Source organism: Brachycentrus maculatus, unplaced genomic scaffold (genome assembly GCF_059751285.1).
Source record: "Brachycentrus maculatus isolate JH-2025_06_01 unplaced genomic scaffold, ASM5975128v1 h1tg000345l, whole genome shotgun sequence".
Lineage (NCBI taxonomy): Eukaryota > Metazoa > Arthropoda > Insecta > Trichoptera > Brachycentridae > Brachycentrus > Brachycentrus maculatus.
In genome coordinates, this window is record NW_028281094.1 from 689,433 (window position 1) to 710,861 (window position 21,429).

General features: G+C 35.3%; 1 protein-coding gene across 1 annotated transcript; it reads right to left on the reverse strand.

Annotated features, from left to right (window-relative positions):
• Nucleotides 1-48: 48 nt before the first annotated feature.
• On the reverse strand, nucleotides 49-19,882 carry LOC148303815 (uncharacterized). Its single transcript, XM_088269339.1, has 14 exons — nucleotides 19,533-19,882; nucleotides 19,029-19,233; nucleotides 17,584-17,780; nucleotides 16,458-16,710; nucleotides 15,447-15,648; nucleotides 14,418-14,554; nucleotides 13,119-13,839; nucleotides 12,362-12,555; nucleotides 11,209-11,531; nucleotides 4,938-7,290; nucleotides 4,600-4,847; nucleotides 4,412-4,508; nucleotides 3,517-3,686; nucleotides 49-3,008 (listed from the first exon to the last, which is right to left on the reverse strand). Exons 1-14 carry the CDS (start codon nucleotides 19,658-19,660, stop codon nucleotides 2,828-2,830), a joined length of 5,409 nt encoding a protein of 1,802 aa, XP_088125465.1. The 5' UTR covers nucleotides 19,661-19,882; the 3' UTR covers nucleotides 49-2,827.
• Between the last annotated feature and the right edge of the window lie 1,547 nt (nucleotides 19,883-21,429).

A 21,429-nucleotide genomic window follows, 5' to 3' on the forward strand; every position in this document is an offset into this window, starting at 1 on the left:
CAAATATATAATGTTATTTTTTTCCGGTTTTTCTAAAGGTGAAATAAAAATACATTTTATTTAATGAAGAAAACATAATTTATTACAAATAAAATTGTTATTCACTATACACTATTTACTATACAACCATAAAAATATTTTACAAAAAAAAAATCCTGGCAATAAATACAGCAAACTTATAACTGTAATGTTTGCTATTTTGGTGGAATTCTATTTTATTTAGAAAAATATGCTATTTAATCAAACTATGAGTACATTTTATACATGTAATTGCAGTATACAAACCATTCCACTGCTTTTCCGACATTGAATTACAAGAAAATGTATTTTTAAAACAAAATAACATTTCACCCAAACATAGGGGATAAAAAAGCCAAGTTTATCAATTTATTTACTGCGAGTAAAAGTATTTATCAGGATGCCTTCATTTTCATTCACGAAACTTAATTCAGCCTAATGTTTTTGTTTCATAGATTGTAAAATTGTTCTATTTGATAGTAATAGATGCTAATAGAAGCTTGCTTAAAAAAGGCATTTGTTGACAGTATCATAATAAATCTGATGCAAATGTTATATACGTGATTTAAAGCCGAATGTCGGTAGTCACATTTTAACAAAATTATATCAACAATCCTGACATCTATATAAAACCACATACTGATAAAAACACAAGAGCCCTACGGTTCGATGTAAAAAAAATTATACTACAGGTATAGTAAGTGCAAATTATCGATTCCTCAAATAACTCCATTCATAGTGAATGTGATAAATAAAGTAAATGTATGTAGTTGTAAAGTTAGCATTTACAAAACTCCAAATCGCTCTCGACAATTTTTCAAATATGACTCCTGGACTCTTAGCTTGATATTATTTAAATAGGAAATAAAAATCATTAAATGTCAAAAATAAAAAAGCTTTTTAAAAAAACACCTCACAGGGGAGCTTGAGTTACCCATGTAAATAATCTTTCGTTAGTTTTTTTTTTATAAAATAGCTGACAGTTGAAAATGAAATGCTTTTTCAATTCAACTGAGGCAAAAAAAACAATTTCGTTTTTTAATTGAAATTTAAAATTACTAATCACTTATAACCATGGTAATATAATAGTTATATACATACATTATATTATCCGCCTACGGAAAAATATATTATAACAATACTATAAAGAATTGTATATTTTTGTTCTTTTTGTATTGCTATCAAAGATTGTATAAGGCCATTTTATTATTGAATATTTAATTCAGGAAAGAACATGAACTTATTATCCGAGATAATGGAATCTCTGCAATGTCATCTTACTACATTTGGTACTTCGAGTTATAGTATAAAGAGTGGCATATAAACACATCTAAATCTTGAATATATATGTTGCGCTTAATATAAATCTTAACAACACTAAAATAATATTATCAGTTACATTCTTCCTAATGGCGGAGAAAAGCTTTAGGCCTGTTTTATGTCTGTTTATTTTAATGAATGAAATAGGATGTATGTATTTAAACATTATCTCGACAAAAGAGTAAAAGAAATTCAGATGTCTTAGTAAATGGTCAGTCGAACACAAGGTTAAAAAAACCTAAAAAAATATACATGCAGACAAGCATGATAATTATTTATAATACCAATTATTTTTCTTCTTATGGGGAATTTAAAGTCACTAAATAAAAAAATATAAATAAAATTACTATGGAAATTCTATGTTGAAGGAATGACTACAGAATTAGTGGAGAAAAACAGATTTGTAAAAACTTCTTCCTTAGTCATCATTTCGGATTTTAGGGCATTTATTTTATTTGACCTATTTTTAAGCAAGCTGATGCAATAAGAATATTATTTTTAATTTTATAACAGAAAAATATTGATAACAATTTATATGTATGGTGTATAAAATAGTGTTTTGAGTTATTTTTTGTTGATAGGTCATCAAAATGTAGTGTCAGGTTGTGGTCCAGTGGTTAGTGTCGCAGACTCTTGAGTCAGAGTTTCTCGGTTTGAACCCACTCTACCACAATTTGATACCTATTTCTAATAATGAGCCGCTTAGGCTCACACTTAAAAAGAGTAATAATAATACGGATTTATGCATTCACCTCAATATAAAAACCCATTTTCAAATACAAATTTGTAAATATATATTATAAAAGTTTTAATGCACTCTCGATAAGTGAATAAACCTTACTAATATTCTTTTAGCAAATAAAACTTGGGTGAAGAAAAATAAACACTTGATGCTTTGGCTGTATGAAATTTTATAATACAATAAATATGAAAACTTAAAAGTGTCCCAAGTATGAATTTCTAGTAAATTTAAGTGATTTATTTTATGATTTAAAAAAAAATGTGACACTCAATTAAAATTAGAAGGAAAAAAATAGTTTAGCAACTAATAATTTCAGATTTTCAATCCAATCAGTAGTAAATATCATAAACTAAAGATCAATCAATACATTATTACTAGTTATCATATACATAATATGGTGTATATCCCATTAAAACCAAATACATATGTGAATACATTTCGGCATAATAACTAGGACAATGTGATGGATGAAATCATTAATTTATTAACAATAAAATACAGCAATCTCTAAGCAGCAGTTAAATAATGATATACAGTTAAGTATAGCTACTGTTCTAGTAAAAAACTAAAAAGAATCACTGGAAAGAATAAAACAGAATAAATTTTTGATAACATATTCACGTTTATGGAATTCTCTCGCTATAAAAAAACCTATTCTGTCACAAAGACAACTTCTGTCTAAGCCTCAATTCGAAGATACTAAGTAAAATACGATTTGCATAACAATATATACCGAACAAGTCACATTTATCTAGAATTAAGTACATTCGCAAATTTATTTAAAAGGTTTAGCATATGGGACCCGTTGTCCGATCTGAGGTGTTCATCTAGCATATCCTTGAGGGACAAGAGATCTGGCAGATTCGCGCAATCTTTTACATTCAGCAGAGTGATGAAGATCTTGTCCCATATCACAGCCTTCATATACCTGCACAAATAATATAAGCTAAGTATGGTAAATTGTTAATAGAAAATAAATACGATGACAATATAAGACATCCCTTATCGCCTGTAGGGTTTATGTTCGGCTGACAAAAAAACTATGGGTATAGAAGCAAATGTAATGCAACAGAGGAAATATAAAAATAGCCAGTCGTTTCTGAACATTGTTGGTGTAGATGTTAATACATTGTTTGTGGGAAACGCTTCAAAGTGTCTTTTACATACTGTTGGAAGAGAGCGGGAGATGCTTAAAAGCTTTTAATTTGGTTACTTTTAGTAGAGCGCGAGAGACGCCAAAAAACATTGTACAGATGGGAATTGTGTTTGCAGTTACTTGTGATTAGTACACTGAGGGTCGGGCGGCAGACTGTCTAATTATAATTAGACTATTGTAACTAAGAGTATAATTAGGGTTCGGGTTGATGAAAAAAACCCTCGCAAACAATGTGTTAAACTGTCATTTAGAAAGATGGTAATAACAAAGTTTATCATACCTGGGCCATTTTTTCTCAACATTCCACTGGCCGCCACAGTCGAAAATCTGCATGTATTTTCCCATCAGCACAAGGAATATGGTCCCAGCCAAGCAATACAAGTCTGTCTGGTACGTCCAGGGCTTTCCTTCTCTCATCTCAGTGCACGTGAATCCATCGGTAGAAATTACCTATAAATGTTTATCATTTGAATTTGAAATAAAGCCCTGGTATTTTATGCATAAAAAAAATAGAAAAGAAAAGTTTTCAATGAGAACATAATGAAATGCCGGCTTAGAAATATTAGGCAAAATATAGTTAGGTGAAATAAAAAATTAAATAATGGGACTCAAGGGATGAAAGAATATTTTTTTCATGTAAGTACAACTCTTAGCTAACCTAGCACTTGTGCTAACCTCGCACCCTAAATGACCTTAGAGAAGATCATCCCTACCATAATTTGCACCTTAAAAAGACCAAAGTTTAACTCTCCAAGTTTCAATCGGTTTCTTAGTTGTTTTTTTATACTCGGATACATCACGATACATTTTATTGTACCTCTGCTTACTACAGAAATTAATTTGTGACTACTCTGCCACTGTTGAGATTGAACACATACAAAATATAGGAATAGTGCAGGACCCCCCTCCCCAGCAACCCAGAGACCACACATCTTAGTTCAGTCGCAGGCACCACTCAACCAAAGTCATAAATCACCGGTGTAGAGTGATCCCAAGACCCTAAACCTGTGAAGCTCATATAACTCTGATATATTAACTTTTCTATAGCAAACCTATGTACCAAACTGAAACAAATTAATTTTGAGCCAGCACAGTGTCACAATACAATTCTACTGCGTTATATATTCAAATTAGCGAAAGACCAGATTTTTTAACAAATTAGATTTTTGGTTTACCTTTCTGAAGGTGGTTCCTTCTGGATACAAAGACATATCTATTCCACACCCTAAGTCGATAAGCTGCAAGGATGGATGTCTCGAATCAGTCTGTGGTCTGTAATGTAGAGGATGAAACCATTAGATACAGTTAGCTTTAAAGTATCCAAGATAGCCTTAAAGAACCTGAAAGATCTAGTTTTACTTACATTGTCATTAGTAAGAAATTATCCGGTTTAATATCAGCGTGGATTATTTCAGCTTTATGTAAATAGTGCACAATGGAGATCATCTCACTGGCCATCAGCATAACAATCAGTTCATTGATACATTTAGATGTGGCAGCCTTTATTTTATTGGTCACATCCAGCAGTGATCCATATTTAGATAATTCAGAAACAAAAATGCTGGCATTATCACCCAAGTATGCCTTATTTATGTCCATGTAACCCAAGAGCTGAAAAAAAACATAAAAATCTCCATAATATATCCGATTAAAAAAAGAGCTTTTTAATATCATCTGAAGCTGAAATTAAAAAATACCAACCATAGATGGATTAGTAACCCTCGCTTGTATCTCTTTACAAATATAATACTCCCAAGGGTTTCCGGGCTTTTGATATTTTAACGCAACGGGCTTATTGCTTCCCATATCCAATCCTCGATATACATATCCAAATGTACCTTTCCCGAGCTGTTTTTCAATAGAGTAACGATCCATCCCCCCCAGTACGACGGAAGGGCTCGCCTGAATTTTAGGAACGTGTCTCATTTCAATGTATCCTTCGATGTGATTTTTGTTGGGGAATTTTACATACTGAAGTAAGGAATTATTCAGCTCGCTGTTGAATGGATCAATCACTTTCGGGAACACCACATTGGCCGGCCTGGGAATGTCTTGCGTAGCTAATGTGGCATTGGAGCAATTAGACTTGAAGGTCATATTCTGGCAATCCATGGAATTCTCACTGTCTACATCCATTTGGTAATTATTGTCCGTATTCATGGATTGCACAGACTGGCGAGAAGACAGACGGCTGTCTTTACTAGCGGAATCCCTGCTATCTTCAGATTGAATTTCGGATCTGTGTTCGAAATCTAGCTGTCGTTTGGATTGATCTTTTTGCTTATCGGTTATACTTTGGTTATAAATACTGTTTTTATTGTTGGCTGGAGTTCGCACGGACAAATTTTCCCTGGATATTTCCGAGGCGGTAGAATCTGTAGCGGGTGGAACTTGACCTTGTTCGGGACTAGAAACATACAGATTCTTGTGCATCTTCTGAGATATATTAGGGCTGTTGGTAAACTTTGGCGTATTAGCATTGTCTTTCGGCTCGTTGCGAGCGGATATGAAATTTAAAAACTGATTTGAAAATCCAGGATTGGCAGCCGGAGACGCCGCCGAGGGGGCAGCGGGAGGGGCGGCTTTGGGAGTGACGTGGGGCACTTCGTGCCTCACGCTTCTCAACTTGGAGGTGGGGCTTTGGTACGGAGGTTTGTGCACTTGAGGAGTGGCGGGGAGTACTTGCATAGATATAATCTGCGGAGGCTTCTGAGACGGGGACTGATTATATTGGCTCTGATTATTGCGATGATTAGTGTAGGGCGTCGTCTGCGAGATGACGGACTGTTGGGGATGGTAAGCGGAATTATTGAGAGAAGCGTGAGAGTTATTAGGATAGTCGTGATGCATCTGATTGGACATATTGCTAACGGCATACTGCTGCTGAGGTGTATTATTAATACTAGGGGTTTGAACATTTTTATAGTGATAAGGGTTCTGCTGCTGGGTTTGATTGTTTTGATAACTATTATACATATTTGCAGTTAGCTGTTGTTTGGGTTGATCATGATAGGAATTATTTTGCATCGGGTAAGACTGACTGGTCGGATAGCTCTGGGAGTGATTAGCGTTCCCGTAGTCAGTGGGATGCTGGACATTGTAGTGAGATCTGTCAGCGCTCTGGTTGTGGTAGGGCTGGTTTTGGTAGGGAGTCTGCGGGGTGTGGGTCTGGTAGGAGTGAGGGGGGCTCTGGAAGGCGGGGACGTGAGGCGGACTCTGGAAACCGGCGGAAGGGTTGTGCGGGCTCGCATACACCCGCTGGTGGGATTGATTGGGATACATTTGCTGCGGGTTTTGGTAGCCGGGATGCGGACTGCCGTAGCCTTGTTGCGGGCTCGCGTAACCGTGCTGGGGACTGGTGAACCCGGGTTGTGGACTCGTGAACCCTTGCTGAGGGCTAGTGAATCCCTGCTGCGGACTAGCGAACCCTTGTTGCGGACTCGCGAACCCTTGCTGAGGCGAAGGAAACCCTTGTTGAGGGGAAGGGAATCCCTGTTGAGGGGAAGCGAACCCTTGTTGCGGAGAAGTGAATCCGGGTTGCGGACTGGGCATGCCATGTTGGGGACTCTGGAAGCCGGCTTGGACGTGCTGATGACCGGAGTAGGCCGCGTGGTAGGCGGGTTGGGTAGCCTGATATCCCGGCTGGTAGTTGGGTTGATACGCCCCCTGGGAGGGGTACATCCCGTTAGCCGGAGCGCCCATCATTTGCTGATTTTGGTAACCACGGGGCACATTTCTCTGGGCGGCGTACCCGTTGTAATTATTACTAGTCTTATGATACTGATGATCTATGGTGTGATACTGTTGAGGCATTTGCGCGTTATTGTGGGAAGCCTGTTGCGGGGTGGGATGGTTTCTGTTGGCGGGGGTCTTGTGTTGGGCGGGGGTGCTCTGCCTCGGGTAGTCGGGGAGGCGCTGTCCCGAGCTGTCCAGAGCCGAGTTGTGGTGAGACTTCTCGCTGATGACCCCGAGGGACGGGCAACTCTCCCTGGTGTACCCGAACATGGTATTCCGCATGGTCTGATAGCTTCCGGAGGAACCGGAAGACCCCGATCTGTTAAAATAACAATATTTGGGATATATTGCGCAAAGGGGGTAATCTCTAAACCTATTCATGTATCACCAAATACTTATTTTACCTTATAATTCTTTTAGCTCTTTTTAAAGATCAAATATCTTTGATTTACATATCTAATTTTAATTTAGTTTGATTCCCGCCAATTGCAAAATGAATTTGAGAAAAAAGAATTTCAATATCACCGGACATTTGTAATGTATTTTATGTATATAACTTCGCATCCTTACTATCGGAATAATAATAATAAACCACTGCAGTCCACACCTTAAAATAGAGGCTTATTAGTTTAATCCATTTAAAAAATATATATGAATTGCGGTACATTAATGAATTTGAATCATATTACTATTTTATTTATAAATTTTAGGATATGATTTTATAAATATATAATTTATATGTAAAGAGTTTATTTAGAAAAAAAACAAAGCCTACTTATTTTGTGAGCCGGGAAGGGGATAATCATTTGTTTTTTAATGTGCCTATGATGAATCATTCTTATTGGCTAATTGAAAAAGGAAGAAATGATAACAGGATTCTATATTGACTTATTATTGGACTGATGTCTATCAGTCTCCAAGGTTAAATTTTACAAATTAGGCTTTGAATTTACTTCTCATCCACTCTATTTTCCAGACTTGACCCAATATGACTTAAAAATACTTTATTTTTCGAATGAGGATGTCATCACCACCATCAATGTGTAGTGCTTTATTCAAAACTTTTTGAATGTGATAGAAAATTTAATTGAATGAACAGCTTTCAATCAAAACTATGTTTTAAAAAAAATCAAATATCAACAATTTTTTACTATACTTATTAATCGCCTCGTGTGTATTGCAGAGACATAAATAAATGTATTATGTACAAAGCTAGAATTACATACATTTTTATCATGTAAATTTAAATTAGGTGATTATTATTATTTAAAGAAGTTTTACTGTACTTTAAAAAGAATTCTTTCCATTTTAGAATTATTAAACCTCCACCAAGAACTGTTTTTTAAATTTGTGTTGTGATTTTTAATTGGCTTTGTGATTTTGTTGGCGCTGTCACATTAGAAGGGGAAAATATCACATAAGTGCTGGCAGACACAAAACGTAATTTGTTGCTAGAAGTCATTGGAGAAATTACAAAAAAAACAACATCAAAAGACGAATCATCCTTCATTATGACAATGTTAACGTTCACACAGCTGCAGCAAGCACTGGCCAACAGCCAAAATTATGATCATTAAAAAGAATGAGAAAACAGTTTGGGAAGTCTTCGAATCTGCTGACAATTTCTTGAGAAATCAAAGAATTAAAAAGTGCAATCTGGCCGTTCATGAACTTCCGAGGACATATCAATAATTAGGTTGTGTTATGTCTCTGAAGATCTAGTTTTTGCATGGAAAGAAGGTATGAGAACAAGGGTAACGCATCTATGCTTGCTGATTATTAATGGGTTAAATCGCATAGTAAAAAAAGCTGAAAAAGGCTTAAGTTCCATACAAATATATATATATATCTTAAATAAAAGAGCTAATAAAAAAGTAAGGTCATATTCGATTTCTCAACCCTTCTTTAGGTTGACTTTCAATGCCGGAATAAAATCTGCTTTATTGCTGAACAGTGCTTTTGTTTTTGCTGACTGATTATTTCCTTGAGGTAATTTTGATAATGAAATCAACACACTAGAGACAGGGAATGCGGAATCTTCCTGATTGGTAAACTTTATAGTGTAGGTTTTTCCATAACGAAATATTATTTATTCATTTTCTAATGATCTATATGAGTTATTGTAAGAAAAGTTTATTAAAACTTCCGAAAGTTCAACCAAGTATTTCATGTGTTTCATGTACACAGAAACATATTGTGATTTTTTTTATTGTTAATATTTACATTCAATCTATAAGATTTTAGAGCATAATTTGCCAACTCGCATTTAAAATACTATTTCAGTTTTTTTAATAATCAAAGTTTTTTTTAGCGACTTTTTGATTTTGATTAAAATTCTTATTTCAAATTTATAAAATCTATTGTCTTAATTTTTTTGTTGGCGAAAGAAATAGTTATAGGAGATATTTTGGAATAATTTTTACCGGCTTTAATGCGCTAATGACTTCTTCCTATCAACTCTTTATTTTCTTCTTAGATTTCCCAAATATTTGCGGCATTCCGGCTTTAAGCATTCTGGCTTTTTGTAGTTGAAATTCAAATCTTCCACTGGGATGAATTTGAATGTTCCTTGCGGAGTATTTTGTAGTGGAATATAGAACCTATATTTAACTTTACCTGATTGACATAAGTTTTTGCCAAAGTGTTCTGCCATATGAGTTCATATTGTGTAAATTTTCTTGTCAACAACCAAATATCAAATTCAGCACCATTTTACAAGCTGATTTTTTTTTCAAAGTAGATTCTCTGTAGTATGACGCTTTTCAAAGCCAGCATGCTATGTAGTAAGTTGCTTAGCAAGTCATTAATTTTCACATAACATGTCAATATTTATAAAACTATATAATTTTTGTACATAGGTTTTCTCGGGTATTTATGCAGAAAAACCTGCCCTATATGGTTAGTTTTTCTAGATCATGTTAATTACAACAGAGTGATTCGTTAACGTAGATAAAGCAAGTAATCCAACACCCACTGGTGCTGGCCCTAAATTGCATTGAACTATTATATTTACTACTTTATCCAATTTCCATAAATCAAACTGTATTTTGTAAAAATTCATATTGAAGTCCTAAAGAAGAATCAAGCAGCCATTCATCCATATAAAAATAAAATAATAAATAATTGTTCACCATAAAAATTGCACCAATCATGATCAATAAGATTATCAATGTTTCCAAGAATGTTGTTCACTGAAGTGATTGACATTTACGATTGACAGAAAATTATGATTTAAAAGTCAATCTTTATCCCTAGAATCCTCCATTATATTATATGTATATGGTGACAAAGCAGCTATCACATTATATTTGTTTTATGGAGGGTTACAACTTATCTTAAAATCTCATGTTCGTAATCATGAATATTGTGCTGGTCTGGTAAGATATATGTAATAGAAACGCAAACTCCAGTGGTGATTTATTTATCTAAAATAATGTCAATCACGAAAAGTAATTGAAAATCTTTTATAGATAGTCTCCTGGCGCCATATGTTTTGGATTCTCACAGCCATTCGGAAGAGAATATAATTTTTTTGAGTATATGCTAATATCGTTTATCATTGCCTGTAGCTACAAAGCGACCCAATAAAGATTACTGTGTACATACATACATTCTTCTCTCCAAATATTGTCAACTCATGCAGAACTATTTCAACGGCACAGAAGGAAATTTACAGAGGAGGCCATCAAACTTTCAAAAGTGAATCTGAATTTCTTCTCTAAAGTTCTCTGAAGCATTTAGGAATATTTCTTTTGAATAGCTATTTATGTATTTGAGTTAAGAACTTTCTGCACATCAAAATCAGTAGCATAAAGGAATAAAAACTAATAATAAATTTCCTTGCATGCGACTGAGGATAGTTCTCCAATTGGGGTGATGATATCCTTATGTTAATATTTCAAAATAATTTTTTGATCTAATAGCTCCGTACAATGTCCCATCAGAAAAAGCGGTAGCTCTAAAACTAAAGGATATTTTAGTGATAGTGAAATCTTTTTACCAAGCCATCTACCACGCACACCACTAACAGGATAAAAATAAAACTCAAATATGATAAAAGTAAAAAAACTATAATTACAAAAAGAATCATTGTAAAATAGAGGTCAAATTGAGTAAATGAAAAAAGTATAAAAGTAAAAATCAACCAAATTACGAAATGGTATGTCTAAGATAAATAAAAAAAAGTGAATTGGAATGGTAGGTGCAGGTTTATCCAAGTTATTTGTATTTGACGAACCTGTGCTCTCTGGTAGTTTCCATTATGGTCGAGAGTCCGTTATTGTCGACGGCGTTATTGTCCGGGAGGGTCGAGCAGACGTCGCCGTCTTTCCCGTGCTTGGCGGAGATGCCGTTCTGTTGGCATGCGTTGCCCGGCCCCTCGGAAGGTCCCGCGTCGTCCAAGCTGAACTTCTTGATGTTGGGGGTCTTGTTGTAGTCGAGGTAGTAGGGCTTCTTGAACTGGTTGGCCTGGTTCCCGTAAGGGGTGCTCGAACCCGCCACGTTGAAATTGAACATCTGCGTGGAACACGTTTCGTCAAAGTTGGGCGCCTTTTGCTGGCACTGAAAATATAACATCAGTTGATTAGACAGCATTCTACACCCAGAGTCGGACACAATGTATTATTAGGTGGTTAGAGTTAAGCTGTTTACCCCATTTTCCCCTAACTTTCCATTCAACTTCACATACCATATTTTGTATTTTATATTGAATACCTACGCACATGTTATGCTCATGTGAGATTTTTGTATATTTTTAAAGTATTTAGAAACTAATGTCTGTATAGGAATAATGAGAAGATAAAAGTAAAAATAAACAAAACAATATGTAATATAATTAGGAATTTTTGTACACATTGTTGTGCCATACTGAGCACAGAGGAGGTAACTGGCATTTCTAGGCTTAGACATCGTTAGAAATGTACAAAATTTAAAAATATTATACATTTTCACCCATTTCATATCAAATAAGTATTACCTTCAAAACATCACTACGCATCAGTTTGTATATAAAAAATGGATGAAATAAATATTTTTCGAATGTCAGTCTCGTCAATTTTTTTTTTTAAACATTAAAAACGAATAAGAAAAGTTAAATAACCCCTCTTCACTTAGTATGAGATTTTTATTTTTATTTTTATTTAATATAGTTACATTTTTATGTACAACATAATACAATTTCAAAATATTTATACATATGGCCAACTTATAGTTTTAGATTCGCTGTGCCTCTCCAATAAAGAGACTGAGCTCTTGTGCTTGGAGACGGACTTAAACTCAAGGTTTAATGTTTTATATAATTAATGGTATAATAGTCTTTTTTATATATTTTTTTTTTTTCAAGATTTATATGTAATGGGATTGTATTAAATAAGCCGATGATGTGAACTTACAGGGGCGGCAACAGCATTGTCAGGCATGTAGGCGTAGTCTTGGCCCTGGTCCATGTTGTTGGCGTTGCTTTGTGCCTTGGCACTCTTGCCGAGAGCAGCTGCCATCGTCATGGAGTGGTCCATGTGGATCTTGAAGTTCTGGCCCTCGAACTGTGGGATTATCGGTGTCGTCACTAGAGAGTCATTCGAGAGCACTGCAACAACACACATTTTGATAAATAATAAAATATAATCTAATAAATTTATATAATAAATTTGACAACGAAAAAACCTTTTTTTTGTGAAGAATTTCCTTCATACTAGTAAAAACTTTGTTAATTTAAAATTGGTTCTTTTCAAAAAAAAATTTATATCATGTTGTTAACATTACAAAAGCAGCGAATGATGAAGTTAATTTAAATGTAAGTCTATTCGTTTTATTTTCGGATAAAATGTGAGCAAAAATTTTTTTTTTCAAATTTTAAATTATCGAAAGTTTTATATAGCAACATCTTTGGAAGGACAGAATTAGTTTTATGAATTATGGTTTGAGAAAGCATTTGCATAGCAGTAACCCTTTATTTAAATAAATGTAAGATCCTAACCAGATTATTTTACATACGGGGAGACGCATGAAAACATGCTTTAAAATATTTATGCAGCTTATAATTTGATCACTTATTTTATTTACATTTTCATCATTTCACAACGTACCTAAGTGGAGAAACCCAGATTTATGAACAAGGATTTAGAGACACTAATATTCTTAAATTCTCACCTGGATTAGCAAACACATTGTCAATTTCTCTATTTGCTTCTCTAGTATGCACAGTCATAGAGTCTTCGTGCACATTGGCCAACAGGCTCCTATTGAAGTCCGCGTAAATACTCTTCTTGGGCGGTGGGTAATTTGTACTGCCGGCGGCAACATCATTGTATTCACCCGGCGTTTCGTTAATAATCATATTATCCATTTTGGCCGCGTTGTCGTACTGTTGAGGTTTGCTCATGTCGATATATTCCACGATATAGCCTTCATTCTGTTCCAAAACAACCGACTGATGGGGGTCTTCGGCGTTGAGGATAGAATTAGACTGGGCGATTATGTTCTCCAAGTTGAATTCAGAACTGACAGGCACCGAATGCGGGTCGTTTAGGGGATAGTCGTTTTCTTCTTTTATCTGCAGGTCGTTTGTCTCCATGACTCGGGCTTGAGAGGCGGCAGTGTATGGGCCCTGGCCGTTGCAGTTGTACTTGTTTTCGTTGATCTCGGAAGCGATGGCGCAGTTGGCCAGAGTTTGCAGAGCGCTCGTGTTGTTGAGCATTGACCTATCGGATGTTTCCATCCGTCTCAGGTGGGATTGATCTTGGTACGGCTCCGAAACGGCTTTTTGTAGCTTTTTATACGCGCCGGAAGATTTATAGGCGGCTATATATCTGCGGGCGCGGATTTCTTCCAAACTGAATTCCATTAATGAATCATTTATTTCTTTGTAAACCTGAAAGAAAAATGCACATCGTAAGTTTCGTAGTGAGTCAGATGAATTAAAAATGAATCCTGCCTTCGTAGTGTAATGATCAGCACGCTCGGCTACCGTACTGGAGGTCCCGTGTTCGATTCCGAGGGGGGGGATCAAATAAATACAAGTGATTTTTCACTGAAATATTTATTCAATATTACCCTGTTATCTGAAGCTGCCCGCCCAGCAATAAGTTCTTATAAATTAAACTGTATCAGATGAGTGATTTGTTTTTTTGCATTATTTTTTTGCTAACAAAAAATGTCAACAGATATCACTACGAATCCTTTATTTGAAAAAAAGGCCTTAAAATTATAAGCTAAACACAACAATTTGATCATACTTTTTCAGGACTAATATTGTTTGGGCAATAAGGTTTTCACAAATTACTATAGGTTAATGTAATTTTGATAATATCCCATAACACTGTTTTTTTTATTATTTAATAATGATTATTATCCTTTGATAAATGATCGGAAAAAATATAAAAATAAAATTCTATTGTATTTCCGAATAAGATTATCGTATGAACTTTACTAAAATGAATTAATACATACCTCCTTCTTATTATATTGAGGTATTTTTGTAAAATCAGGCGGATCAGGAACCCAAATTGGAGCTTTAAAGTCAGAGAAGTCTTCTATGCAGTAAGGAACAAAATTTGCTGACAAAATCAGACCGTCATCCTCGTAGGCTGAAAAAATCACAAAATAAGTATTACAATCTACACACCAATTCATCATTAAAAACTGAATAGTGATAAAAATACCAACAAATTATAACAGTAAATATTTTTTTGTTCTTTAAAATAAATATGTGGGCTGAATGTGTAACACGAGGTGAATATTTTAAAAGGGACTCAGACATGTAACTTCTAAATAAAGTAAATATTGTTTTATGACGTCAGTCTACGTATTAATTGAACTTCTTCAAACCCCTCATTTGCGCCCAATGGTGCATAGGGCACTTCATCATATAAATGCAGTGTTATCTTGGTCATGACCACATGAAGGAAAGGTGATTAAATAATAAAAATTAAAATAATATAAAAATTACAGTGAAAAAAACACTTTTATTTATTTGACCCCCCCCTGGGAATCGAACCCGGGACCTCCAGAACGGTAGCCGAGCGTGCTGACCATTACACTACGGAGGCGGACAAAATATAGGTCCCGCCATTCCAGGGCACGACATATATTTATAGGACGTATTCATACATCCTACCTGTACCTGATATTGTTTACGTTTGGCGTATTTATACGTCCCGCCCGGTTAACAGGTTAATGAAGAGATATAAGTTTTACTAAATAATTTTTATAAAGAGGAAGACCGAGAAAAACATGGCACGATCAGGAATGCCAAATACTTGAAAGTGTTCAGTTTAGGAGTCGTAACAATCGGCGGGTATGTATGAGGAGATGCATGAACGTGGAGGAGGCGAAGACAGAGACAGAAGACAGAGTGGTGTGGCGTTCTATTCTCTCCGCCTACCCCTGCGGAGGCGCGGCGTGATGGTTAGTTAGTTTTATAATTTTTACTTTGGTGTATAAGTGAGTAAATGGAATATTGAGATAAAGAGCGCTCACGGGTGAAGGAGAGCGGCGCCACCGGCAGCTTGCTGGCCGTGCCGAGTTTGCCGCTCTTGCTGGCGGGGTTGGTCCACATGCCCACCTCCCTCTGGTTCTCCTCGGCGGTGCAGGACTGCAGGATGGAGTGCACGGGGCCCCCGGCCACGCTCTCCGCCGGGGGGATGTAGGACGCCCCCACCGACGAGGGCCCCGGCTTGTCCTGAAGCGCCATAAACTCATTTATTATCCGCAACATTTTGAGAGTATCCAAATACCGGGTTTCTCCTCTAAGGAGTTATTTTTACATTTTGACATATAAACAAAGAAGAAGAAGAATATGGATGTCTGGCTATTTACAGGGCCTATGACCTGTCATAGGTTTTATATAAGTGTAACATTCACCATTCGACCTATGATTAATAACTTTCTTCCTCGTCAAACCCTTATTCACACCTGATGGTGCATAGGGTACGGCACCATATAGACGCAGTGTCATTTAGCCTACATTTGAACTGATGATGGAATGATTATTCCGAAACCGGTAGACTCAAAGTAATGTTTTTTTAAAGTGGTATTACACAAAATGAACCATTAATGATAAGACGAGTGTTATCTTGATCGTTAACACATGAAAAAAAGGTATTCAGCCATCTGCTTCAGGTACCAGTACAGGGCAATATTGAATAAATATTGCAGTAAAAATCACTTATATTTATTTGACCCCCCCCGTAAGAAATATAAAAAACTATTATAATATTAGTTCTTCTTCTTCTTCTAACCCTTATCCGCACCCAGTGGTGCATAGGGCACTGCATCATATATAAGCAGTGTTATCTTGATCGTTAAATATACGAAGGAAAGGTGATCAGCCCTCCGCTTCAGGTACCAGTCCAGGGTCATATTAAATAAATATTAGACTGAAAAATCATCAATATTTATTTTGACCTTCTTGGGAATCGAACCCGGGACCTCCAGCATGGTAGCCAAGCGTGGTGATCATTCCGCTATGGAGACGGACATATGAATTACCTGGTGAATATCCACCATTATGTTGCTGCGGTGTTGGCTATGAGCGGGGTTGTGCTGTTGCCTCACAACTCCCGGCGCGATGCTCCTGATGTTGTCTCCCGTCCGCTGGGAGGGAACCACGGCGATGTTGCGTCTCTTCACGGTGCGTAGTGAAGTCAGGGCTTGCCTCGTCTCGGCCAGGGCGGATGCGGCTTTCCGTTTGGTAGGAGAGTCATTGTGTAACGTTCGTTGGGCAAACCACAATTGAAAATTCCTGAAAGATGAAATACCTTTTTGTGTGAAATAAAGGGCGATTTGCAGTTTTTCCGTGTTTGATAACTAAGCGGGCACGGTATTAATATAAATTAATAAATAATTGGCAAGTGTACGGGGAAATTTGCGGTGAATAAAATAATTGGCAAATTTCCTACAATCTTCTATCGTGAACAAGTATACAGGCAAATTTGATGTAAATAAAATAATTGGCGAATGTTTTACAATGTTTTATCGTGAACAAGCGTGCAGGCAAATAAAATGGAGAATGTATTACGATGTTTTATCGTGAAGAAGTGTGCAGGCAAATTTGCAGTGAATAAAATAATTGGCAAATGTCCGACAATGTTTTATTGTGAAAAAGTATACAGGAAAACTTACTGTAAATAAAAATAATTGGCGAATGTTTTACAATGTTTTATTGTGAACAAGTGTGCAGGCAAATAAAATGGAGAATGTATTATGATGTTTTATCGTGAAGAAGTGTGCAGGCAAATAATATAATTGGAGAATGTATTACAATGTTTTATCGTCAACAAGTGTGCAAGCTAATAATTTTATTTCCGAAAGTATTACAATGTTTTATTACGAATAAGTGTGCAAGCAAATTTGCAGTGAATAAAATAATTGGCTTAAGTATTACAATGTTATATTGTAAACAAGTGTGCATCAGCGTGTAACACGTGTTAGCTATAAATACTAAAAGTAGAGAAAAACGGCGGGACTTAGATTAGCGGAAATTAGAATACATTCGGCGGGTAAGACGATGTAAACTGACAAAGCATTTTGTCATAGTATCAGAATATCAGAAGTCACATATCAGAATAGATTTCCTGTATTTTTAGGCAGGGTGAAAATATTGAACAGCACTTACATATGCGCTTGCTCCAATTCATCCATTGGCTGAGCATTGGCCTGGAGTCCCAGGTTATACACCTGATCAGCCTTCTTGTAGTCCGTAGCCTCCTCACAGTAGCAAGCCCACGCTCTATACAACTCTGAACACGTCGTACCGACACCTTTGTTATATAGAAGTTGGTACAATTCTAAAGGGTTGTTATGATAATCGATCTGAAATTTTAATAAAACAATGCTTAAAGCGCAGCTCCATAAGCAAACATGATTAATTTTAGCTTGCGCTCAAGTGAGTTCCTACTGTAGACGATGAGTGTGGAATCTTTTGCGGTTTTAAATTTGTAGAAGAAAAAACAAATAAAATTTCTTAAAGGATCAGTGGATATTTTTCATGATAATATTACTGAAATGATAACCTTTAATAACTATGAAATTGGGTTATTCTTCTACAATAATGCCATTTAGATTGCTCAGTTGCTGGATGTAAAATTATTTCTATCATTATTCTAATAAATATTTAACTCATATAACAATTTTTGAGTGGTGTTTTTTAACGCCTGTGGACCGCTGGCATCGGGATTTGATACTTGTGTACATATAGTTTAGATTTTAACGAAGAGATAGGTATATAATATTTATTAAAAAAAAACATTTTCTGACTTTGAAATGAGGCCGGCGCAGAAGGTAAAGATACCTTTCCCTTCTTTAAACATCAATTGACCGAACGGGTAGAAATATCTTTCTCGTTTTAGTGTGTTAATAACCATAGGACAAATGTGTCCACTGTGCGACTATCGTGGATAAGTTAGAGTTTAGAAATCATTTTTTGATGGTCAAACGCATGATCGAGTGCAACAACTACTATAGTCTCGTCTTTTAACCACCCTACACATACGAACGTACATGATACGCGCGGTTTTTCTTCACCGTTCCGCGCTAACCCGTATGACCTACGCGCACGAGAAAAGATATCTGTTAATATTTAATGCGTACCGGATACACTGACAAATTTTTGTCAGGTTTCATACCTGACAATGTTTTGTGACAGCAAACGTTGTGATTTTTTTGCTTGCTTATAAAAAATATGCCTGAAAATAACCCGAAGGTAGGGTGGTTAAAAACAAATGAAGTTACATAACGTTTGTTTTTCCCACAAAATACATTCTTTTTAACGTATTTATTAACATCCTTTAAATAACTAAAAATTCGATATACAGGAAAAAGGCATTATTGTGAGCCCAATCTGAAAAGAATTTTCAAGTCAAACCACAACTCTGTCACTTTAAAAAGCATTTTATAATTTTTAACGTTTCTTGAAATTTCACTTTAAATTACACACATATATTGAAAACAAGGACAACATTAGTTATTTGTGGATATCTCAAACAGAACTATTCGACAAAAGCTGCAGTTTATAATGCACAATGTGCGAAACGGGTGAGATGTAGGAACAGAAATACTAACGTATTTAATCCATAGACGCACAAATCGCCTATCTTGCGTGTAGCGTGAGTCATTCTCAAATTCTGTTAGGCACGTTTTTAATGCTTTATCTATACTGCCTTCGTGCCCGTGCTTAGGGAAACTCTGCTCCAGCCACTGAATGTAAGTAAACCAAACATCTAAGGGGTCAGGTCCTACGTAGTTCTGTATATTAGCTTCGTGTTCCCTGAAATGAACAAATTTAAAAACATTTACACTGTTCATATATTTTGTAAGAGTAAGGTAAACAAACCAAAAGTAAAAACAGTTTAGGATCTGTCAGAAAGTTGCTTCATGACTTCATGTCATAGAATATGTTACTAAGAGTAAATAGTTGAACAATTATGTAAGGTTCGAATTCTCAGATGATAAAATGAAACGCTAGTACAAAAAATATTCAGAAAATAGAGGAAAAGGTGGGAAAAATATCAAAACATTGGAGTCACCACCCTTCCATTACAGCGCTGAAGTTATGAATATACTTACGCTTTTTGCAATATTAACTGTTTTTGAGCATCGCCGTCTGATTGTGCTTGTAATGCAGTGGTAAGTTGTAAAACATTTCTGCCTCCTCTGAGAGGCTGAATGTTTTCTTTACTTTTGTCAAAATCCATTCTGAAATATCACCATAGAAAGCTGACAGCTAGGAACGTACACATACTATATTGTCAATCAGAAACGAATTGGCATTTTCGATCGAAACTCGACAAAACCTTGAATACAGAATCAAAACATTATCCGGCATAAAATTATCTCACTAAACGGCTTTACGCGCAATGGATCGCTAATAGAAAAACGGTTGCAGTCGAAATGGACATTTCGAACAAAAAGGAAGTTCAAATCACAGAGCAAAAAACATTGCTAGCTGTAAGAAAAAGTTTTTCCCAAACTCGATTGCATTTTGACGAGTTTTTAGCCTTATTGCACACGGTAGTTTTCGGAATTCTGAAATTACAATTTAAAATTAGGAATAGGTAGGTATATATGATATTTTTAATCAAGTAGTTAAATAAACATACCTTCAAAAGCATGCTCAAATCAATTACTCCAACACACATGTAATTTACTAGCAAGCTTTCTGCCAGTGTTACAAAAAAAAACAAGTGGTCTTTTGCGCCGACCTGAATAAAATTATTTTGCTTGCAATGCAATATTTTTATTGTTTTCAGTCACAGTTGAGTTGTTTATGTTGGTTATTTGATATGTATTATTTATTGCTTTATTGTTTTTATACAGGGACGATCGCTGATTCCAGAGACGTTCATTGGTTCGATATAAAATTAAAAATTAAAATTTTGGAACGAAGTTGTATTAAAAAATCTACTGCGAACTTAATTGATACTAGCATGCTCATAAGCAAACTTGTTCAGAAATATTAAAAACACGATCTTTCCACGCATGCTTATTTCTAGCTAACTACGTACAAACATGTATGTGTAGCAATTAAAACACAAATAATACAAAAATAAAATATGTTCGACATTTTTTTACACTCTCTTAAAAAAAATTATTGTTGAAACACCTGTTTTTAAATTTGATCTTCAGCGCGACGAAAATATCTATTGGATTTTAGGTAACTAAATGAATGCAACGCTAAACAAGTAAATGATTTTTTTTTCATTATTTTTATGACGTGCGTACAAGTTCGTTTTTCGTTTCTTTTTAAGTGTTTTTGTAACTTTGATTTTTGTAATACCATAACTTTAACCCTTCCCTTACGGTGTTTCGTATTTTTTCCGCGTGCACCGGTGCACCGGTGACGTATTTTGTACATCATATGAAAATGTGGTTTAAAAACGGGTAAAATGTGAATATGCATAAATTTTGCTTTTATTGAATAAAATTGAAGTTAAAATGTAATAATTTTGTAATATTAGCTCTGGTAATTATTTGACAACGAGAAAAAAAAACATCGCAAGTAGCCGCAATAGCTAGCGTAGCGACACGACAGCCGCGTAAGGCGATTTGCGCACTACTGGTGCAGTTAACGCGTTACGACATGGGCGTATAATGATATGAGTAACGTTTGTGTATTGGTAATTTTATTCACTATTTTTTCACAAATTATTTATTTCCGTCGCTGCAAATGAATAACTTTATATTATAATACTTTTATGGTATACATAATTATACCACGGAGGAATACAAACATTTTGAGGCCATATGAAATATTTACAACATTTTGAGTGTGTCCAAATACTTGTTCACAAAAATCTGGATTATCTCCAATTACAGGAGTTATTTTCATATGAATTTTTGACATCTCATCAAAGATGAAGTTATATTGATATTCTCATTTAAATAGTCGAGTTGTAGTAAATACATATCCCCGGGAGGGGGAAGGTTAACTTCAGAATATCGATGAATAACTATTTGAAAATAA

Coding starts and splice junctions, on each gene's coding strand:
- LOC148303815 (XM_088269339.1), bottom strand. CDS start 19,660: ATGGATTTTGACAAAAGTAAAGAAAACATTCAGCCTCTCAGAGGAGGC. Junction 15,649..16,457: donor TAATGGTGGATATTCACCAG/GTAATTCATATG, acceptor ATGGCGCTTCAG/GACAAGCCGGGGCCCTCGTC. Junction 4,509..4,599: donor AATTTCTTACTAATGACAAT/GTAAGTAAAACT, acceptor TCTACATTACAG/ACCACAGACTGATTCGAGAC.